At 39.0% G+C, this 7993-nt stretch overlaps 1 protein-coding gene across 2 annotated transcripts; it reads right to left on the reverse strand.

The window, feature by feature from the left end:
• Positions 1 to 329: 329 nt before the first annotated feature.
• LOC131251291 (GDP-L-galactose phosphorylase 2-like) lies at positions 330 to 6267 on the reverse strand. 2 transcript variants are annotated; one of them, XM_058251916.1, is made up of 6 exons: positions 5694 to 6257; positions 5394 to 5509; positions 4392 to 4694; positions 4095 to 4280; positions 1221 to 1481; positions 330 to 883 (listed from the first exon to the last, which is right to left on the reverse strand). In XM_058251916.1, the coding sequence occupies exons 1-6, from the start codon at positions 5797 to 5799 to the stop codon at positions 539 to 541; spliced, it is 1317 nt and encodes a 438-aa protein (XP_058107899.1). In that variant the 5' UTR covers positions 5800 to 6257; the 3' UTR covers positions 330 to 538. The 2 variants fall into 2 exon arrangements, with proteins under 2 accessions (XP_058107899.1, XP_058107900.1); XM_058251917.1 differs by lacking the exon at positions 1221 to 1481 and having other exon boundaries at positions 5694 to 6267.
• Between the last annotated feature and the right edge of the window lie 1726 nt (positions 6268 to 7993).

The following is a 7993-nucleotide window of genomic DNA, read 5'->3' on the forward strand; positions in this document are numbered from 1 at the left end:
TTGGGTAATATGCCGATGGATCATGTCCCTAAAAATGCCACATGTTTTCAGGCTTGTATGCACAATCAAGATTAACAATTCCTGGTGTGCTCATGCATGTGCAAGCCCTTCCTAGTATATGCAAAATCAGCAATACAGTGGAGAATGTAGAAGTGAGAGAGAAGCGGTTGGAAAAAGCAAGTCAGCTTTGCATTAGCCAAGACTTCTTTATTTTTGGTATAAAACGCTTCCCATGCCCATCAATGATACATAGATTTAGCAATTCAAAAAAGTAATTGCATTCAAATTTTTTAACAAGCAACTCTTATCATATTCGGTAGACATAATGATTGTCAGGCACAAATCACCCAAATTTTCTCCATAATATTGACCAAGAACAACATTGATCAGACCTGGTGCTGCATACAGTAATTGCAAGCGCTAGTACAATTTGTTCAATATAAAAGATCCAAAAGATTCACAAGTAAACATCATATCAGAAATAGTAGTTATCATGAGGAAATCTAGTTCAACCCGAAAACAAAAACCAGCCACTCGCTTACTGGAGTACCAGACACCCTTGGGCCAAATGGGTTGTAGCAGCAGGTGGTGGCACTGGAGGCTGAAACCGGGTTTCATTCCCATCTACAGTATCATCATCCAAAACCTCAGGAGCTTCTAAAAAGCCTGCAGCTTCCAAGACATAAGCCTTAACTTCATGGAACCTCTCTTCAGAGAGAGACACCTCTGCAAGAAGCCTCCATGCATAATCCTCAGATGCTTCCTCATAGTCCTTCTTCCTCTTCAAAACCATGTGCCCACTGATTTCCCACACAGCAGGGTTTACTTGGGTGTCCAACAGCTCCTGACTCACTTCTCCAAGGGCTTGCTTCTCTGCGTAACACTGCTCATAAGTTCGACAAAAAACAAATCACATGTGTCAGTTAGGTCTGTTTCATTTGCTAATTCCACAATTGAAACCATTGATAGAAAACCAAAGATCTTTTAAAACCTAAAATTCAGTGTCCTGAAAGTAGATATGTACATTGATCAACCAAGTACACGAAAGAGAGTTTCGTTAAACTAGCTGAGTAGCGTTCATGTCAACATTAGACAAATATCTAAATCAGACGTGACATTCTGAGCCAACTGTGTTGAAAGCATGAATAAGAAACACAAGTAAAATAAAGAAAATAGTCCATGACATGGGTCAAGGAAGAAGTTGTAGCAAGACATGTTACCTGTGGGAAGAGGAAGATCCGTTTGGCAGAATCAGAGATGAGGACATTATAGGGAACATTATTGTCCTGAAGCCAAACGCAAGAGTTGGCGACAACATCAGATAAATCTTCCAGTGTGTTTCCGCCTTCGAAAACCAAACCTCTCACAGGATAATTCAACAAGCAGGAGATTGTCACTCCATTCTCCACTGGCCCCTTAACAGTTGTTATTCTGTGTGTTGGGGCCTTCTCAACAGGAAAGGGCACCGACAAGTAATAAGCCTGCCATCACAGAACTAGACTGTTTCAGTCACCAATTTCAAATAAACAAAGTTGCAGCAAAAAATAAAAAACAAGATGCCTTGCTCACAAAGAAGATTGATTGAAGTTGAAAGTTTTTGGAATGTTATCAGCCAACCGAATTGAAGATATTAGCTCCTTTCTTCCTCTCTTCTAATAAAATGTTCAGTTAGTGATTTTTATTTATTTTTGTTTCAGGGGGGGGGGGGGGGATAGGCGGTCAGAAAAGGGATGTAACTCAGTGGTAGAGTGTCACCTTGATATGGTAAAAGTAATCAGTTCGAGCCTGATTATCTCCAAACCCAATGTGGGGATTGAGTTGACAGGTAGGGATGGCTATATTGCTGGGAGTGAACTCTGAGCTAAACATGCAGATACAGAAGACATTCAAGTACAAATTGCAGGGCGTATCGACAGAAAAGAAATTGCGCATGTTGAATGCATCAGTGAAGGTAGGGTTCCCCTACAAACCATTCTAGTAAAATTGATCATTGTTCCTAAACAATTCAAACTATCTATGGGTAATTAGGTGTCAAATTTTGGATATTTGTCGAGCAGCAATAATGTGCCTAGGTGTATGTAATACAAGACAATGGCAAGTGACTAGTGACGAAGCAAGGAATTTGTCCTGTGAAATTCTTAGATTTCTGATTTATTGTTTGGGGTTGGCATGTATTAAAGCATGCATGATCCTGATGATAATTAGGTAATCTCAGAGTTCTTCCAAAGGAATAATAATCAAGTGAGCTGGTTATAAATTGGATAGAGAATGTTTCTCTGGTTCCTTGTTGCATGCCAACAATATGCATTATTCTAACATGATGCAGTTGGACTTGGAGAGGAGGTATTTCGCTATCAAAAGCTATTTACTTAGTTATTAAGTCTTTGCATTTGAGCTAGAATTTTGACTCTTAAATCTTGAATCTGAAATTCGAAAGGTAATTGTTACTTGTTAAACTTTGAAGAGATATTTGAAGTCATAGCTCAACATCTGCTTTCACTTATACATGTGAACACATTGTGACTCAGACCATCCATTGTGGTTTAAAATTTCATCCAAATGACTTGGTTCATACAAGCTTTGGTCCGCAACAAATAAGGCACACCACCTTGATAGATGACCAAAAGTGACCGAAACAGACTTGAGGAAACAAGTTGGGGCAAGCCGTACTAGTTTCAGAACCAGGCTATTTGCACTCAAAAACTGCTGCTTAAATCCATGATGTCCATCCTGTGGGCCACACAACAAGGGCACTACTGCCCAAAATACCGGACCGGTAGAACTTAATAATTGGAAGGGGAACTGCCAAAAGGATGTGGATGGAGGTTGGTTTAACTGAGGATATGGTCCTTTATAGAGTCTCAGCACTTGCACGATCTTTCCAAATTGTCTGCATTTCTCATTGCTTATTCAGAAGAAAATGGATTCTAGGACACAAAGAAACTCACTTCTTAATCATATTAAAACCCATACAGGGGATCATTGAACAAATTTTCAAAATATAAGCTATTGTAGATATATACATTATAAGGATGAAGCCATAAGGTACAAGTGAATACAATGATAAGGGTGTAGTTTGCAACAAAATGGTAGATGATGCCAGAACATTTCCTACTTGATTTTGCATTGTCTGTGTACCGGTGACAGATTAGTTGCATAGAAACCTTTGCCCTCCCTCCCCTCTCTCTTCTTCTTCTTCTTCTTCTTCTTTACTTTCAGGTTGTACAACTAAAGGTTTTTGCAACTGGCGAGAAGCAGGTCCCTCTCTGTTTTATTTATTTATTTATTATTATTTTTTTAACAGTTTCAGGTTGTAAAACTAAATGTTTTTGCGACTGGTGAGAAACAGGTGTGGGATCTTTGCAAAATGTCCATGTTTCTATTCAGATAAAATTCATCGCTTGCTTAGAAGAAAGTGGATTCCACTTCACAAAGAAATCCAATTCTTAATCATATTGAAACCTACACTTGGGCTCGCTAAGCAGCTTTTCTAAATATAAACGATTGTAAGTGTATACAACATAGGGTGTAAGTTGTAGATTATAAAACGAAGGAATAAGACACTATGCCACAGTACAGTTGATCCTATCTGCACATGAACCCACATGAATGCAGCATACATGCATATAGATCAATCTAGGCTGCCTAAATTCTGTGCCCCAATGGATGGGTCATACGCGAAAAAATCACACTGATCGGATGATCCTATTAATGAATTTTTACCCAGTTAGTGTCTTGTGAAAAACATATATATAATGACAGTAACACATGTAACAAGGTAGTACCAATAACATCCAAATGCAAACCAGATAACGTTTCAGCACATGTACCAGTCAGAACTCAAAGGGCCAAGGCAACTAATCAGTAGATCTAATTAATGCATGATTCTCAGAAAATGGCATCTTCAGTTTTGTGCTTCTTGTGTGTGTGTGTGTGTGTGTGTGTGTGTGTGTGTGTGTGTGTGTGAATTTAGATAGATCATTCTTAGAATCGAAGTTGTAGGAGAAATCAGTATTCAGCAACAAGAATCAAACACTCTATACATTCATTGGAGAAAATTGAATCAAGCTATAAATTTGGTAACAGTTAGTGACCTGGAAGTGGAGGTGATTGATGGTGGCAAAGGCTCCCAAGCTGTTGTAACCCAATCTGAAGAATGGATTCCCTGCTTCAGCGGCCATATGCAGAGCAAGCAAGAAGCTCTGGTGATCAATCCTCTGAGGCAAGCAATCGAGAACGAGCGGGATTAAAAGCACATGCCCATACTCAATGGGGCTAACCTGAAATGGGTATAATATCATACACAAGTAAGAACACAAGGAATTGTACAATTATTGGGGGGGGAAAAAAAAGCATTATAAAAGGACTTTTCACATATAGACCATGCTCACATTTATGGCAATGACGCTCGGAGAGTTGGTAGTGCTAATAGGAGCACTTTCAGAATAGTAGACCTTGCCACCCTCACTTTCTTGGAACATAAAGAGCACCTCTTCCTGTCCAACTTTGGTAAAATTGAACTTGTTTCCATCAAAGGGTTGGAGGACACGATCGACACGGAACTCAGTGGGTCGTTTCTTGAGGTGACGGCCTTTATTCAGCTGAGCAACAAAACCGTATTCGCCAGGGATCACCTTGGTCTCGCAACTAGTGACGTCGTAGCGAAAGAGTCCTCTGCTCATGCGATCCTCCCACTGCAATCAGGAAGGGGCAATCCGAAATTGGACAGAAAGAAAGGGTCAGGAATTAGATGAGAAATCTGAAAGACGCCCGATCTGGTGAAAGTCTGATGCCATTTTAGTAAATGATACCAGTCCCATGGTTTTTTAATAGCAATTTCCAAGTGGGACACACCTAGAGAACGAAACCAGCATGCATTGCCTGTTTCAGTCTGGTGACTTCTTCCGGTCCCTAGCGAAACTATACTCGGCTGGTCTAAACCATTTCAAAGCTTAATATTGGGAAATTCACTGAACGATATAGATCAAAAAAATGGTAGGCCACCTCATGCATGGGCCAATGCTTAAAAATAAAAATAAAAATAAAAAAGCAGTTCGGTGCTTTGAACCATTCCACCAATGGATTATTTCTCCCTTGAATATTGCTATAATATTTTTTATTAAAATAAAAATAAATAAATAAATAACTGGTGATGGATCAGACAGTTATGAAATTGTAATTGGCCTGATTATTTGGCAATGGCCCTGCAAATAGGTAGGCAATTATTGGATGGTCTAGATCCATAACCATGTACAAAATTATCAAATCTCTGTGGTGTTGGTGGCATTAAAAAAAAAAAAAAAAAGTAAATAAATCCAACCCTAAAGATGCACGCACTGACGCTTATGCATTAAAAAAAAATAAAATAAAATCAAATCAAATCTAAGTTATACCTGCCCGAGAAGTAAGGTGTTGAGGAAAGAAATAGGAGAATCCTCTGATACTGATGTGGATCCAACATCAGTTGCCTTGCGATCTCTCTTGAAGACGTAAAGAGGAAGCGTAGACACTGTAAAACCAGTCAATCAATGAGCCAACCAAATTATAGGGTTCAATGAACAAGGCTAAAACAGATGCCATCCAAACTAGGTCTAAATTAATAAGAAATCGCGTCCTTTGCACTTAGATCTTTTAAGAAAAGAAAGGGAAGAAGAGGAAGAAGAAGAAGAAGAAGAAGAAGAAGAAGAAATTACCAGGCAAGCAGCACTTGCCAAGGCATTTGCGGCCGCATCCGACCGCCTCAGGGGTTTCTTCTTGGTAATTAGAAACAACGGTAGGAACCCTCTTAATGGTTAGCATCTCTTTCTTTTATCGGTTGCCAATAAAAGGAGGAAGTTATTGGAAAGAGAACGGGGAAAAAATAATAATAAGAAGAAAAAAGAAGAGAATGAATGGCCAGGTCTTATTTCCCACCCCTTGTTTTTGTAGAATTCAAAGAAGAACAAGGGCAGGGGAATGGGAATGGGAATGGGAGAAGAGAACCTCCGCCAGCAAGGAAAAGTAGATCAGAAGGGCTTCCTCCTTCGGAAGGCAAGGCTCCCCTGCCACCGTGAGGGGCAGGGCTCCTCTTTGTCACGAGGCGATGGCCCTTGTTCTGAATCTCTTCCACTTGTGGATTCCTTTGACGGTGGAGATTCCACCCGACGGCTCCAAGTATAGCCGTGATGACCCAACTCTGTTTCCTCTCTTCTTTTCGCTCTCCTCTTTCCTCCCTACGTTGCTGTAAGGAAAAGAGGGGAGAGCTCGGGTTGATTTTGTAGGCAACGAAAGGTGAGAACTAAGTAACCTTTGCTACCCTCTTTGAACCGAATATACACCTTTTTTCTTTTTTTTCTTTTTTTTCTTTTTTTTTTTTTTTTGCGTTTACAGAAAACGAAGAAATAAACATTTTGGTTTCCAAGCCCAACTAAAATTCGCGCGATTCACGTTCCTCGCTGCATTCGTAGGCCCTGGTTAAATTGTTGGAAGCGGATTGTGCTCGGTACGCTGCGCGTAGGCCAGCGTCATTTATGCATCCAAAACACAAGTGGACCGCACTCCGGGAAAGAAGTATTAATTGGACGCTTGGGCCCGGTTTCGGATCGGATTTGAAACCCCCAGGATTTGAAATCCTCCTAGTGTGTTGGGCACCCTAGATTGTGAACCAACTTTAATCCAAAAGTAGCTATGTATGGTATATTTACATGAGTTTGAATTTAATTATTAAATCAACTTTAATATCTCTAATTAGTGAGATATATAATTTTTGACACAATGGTTGTAATAAGCCCGTTGAAATATGTGTTTTGCCCGAAAATGATAAAATTCCAAGTCTCGGATGGGCCACAAGCACAAGATCATGTTTGAGTGACTAACCAACTATTTTTAATAATTAATTTACATGAACAATGTTTGGACAGTGGTGATGATCATTAGTGAGCCATGTGCCCAATAGAATGATAATATAGTGACACAAACGTTACACCTACAACTATTGAAATGATTTTAGGTGTAATCTAAGTTCTTTGTAACCCCCATGCTACTAAACAACAAGGGGATTTGAAACCACTCAAATCCCCTAGAATCCACGGCACCAACCGAAGCCTTACTGTTGAAAACTTTAAGAGCCAAAGAAGTTTTGGATTAAGCGATATTGCGTTTTACTTCATGAGTGTGTAACCTTATGAACAGGTTTGATGGCAAATAAATATCAACATAGGACCTAGAAAAGTTTCTAACCTAGAAAGGTTTCAACGGTGGATGTCGTTCTCTCCCACTGTTTTTCTGCAGTGCGGTCTACCTTAAATACTTCAATATTGGGCTTAAAATAAGCTGGTAAAACTAAAACTAATGGACAAGATAGATAAGAGACATGCATCACGATAGGTACGACAACCCCCACAAATTTTACTCATTACATTATATGTTCAGGCAACCCCAAGTATAGGGCTGCGAAGTAGTAATAACTCAGTGCCCGAGGTCATATCCACATGAACTTGCTATTTGTGCAAATTCTGAAATATATTAGAACTAAAACTAAAAACTAATCTAAACACTAAAATTGTTGTAGAGAATAATTATGAAATAAAACTATCAGAGATAAAGTACTAGAGCACTAAAAATCCACTTATAGCCAACTTAATGTTATTCTACTTGATTCAATCAATTATAACCTAATTGGAATCGAAGTCCTAATATATCCAGTCGGATAATGGAGCGGTTGAAACATCATTCATATGTTTTAAAACAGATTTGAACTTGATTGAATTGGTTTCCTCATAAAGCATCAACGACTTGATAGTAGTATATTCAAATCATTTATCATGCCCAAAGTCAATGATAAATCAATAAATTCTACAGATCAAACCTTTATAATATAAGTAAGAAAACTTTCATAGTCTTTATAGGTATCCAATGTATCCGGAATCGACAATGGATCAAAATAAACTAAAAGTACTTCATACAAAAATTAAAACAAAGTACAAGTTTCACCTCTTAGCTCTAGCTAAGATAT

The sequence above is a fragment of the Magnolia sinica genome, chromosome 7 (genome assembly GCF_029962835.1).
Source record: "Magnolia sinica isolate HGM2019 chromosome 7, MsV1, whole genome shotgun sequence".
Taxonomy (NCBI): domain Eukaryota; kingdom Viridiplantae; phylum Streptophyta; class Magnoliopsida; order Magnoliales; family Magnoliaceae; genus Magnolia; species Magnolia sinica.

Excerpts from the sequence above, each read along its gene's own strand:
- LOC131251291 (XM_058251916.1), bottom strand. The coding sequence starts at position 5,799 with ATGCTAACCATTAAGAGGGTTCCTACCGTTGTTTCTAATTACCAAGAA. Across the intron at positions 4,695-5,393 it reads ACACCTTACTTCTCGGGCAG|TGGGAGGATCGCATGAGCAG; the intron begins GTATAACTTAGA and ends TCCTGATTGCAG. Across the intron at positions 1,482-4,094 it reads TCAATCACCTCCACTTCCAG|GCTTATTACTTGTCGGTGCC; the intron begins GTCACTAACTGT and ends CTGTGATGGCAG.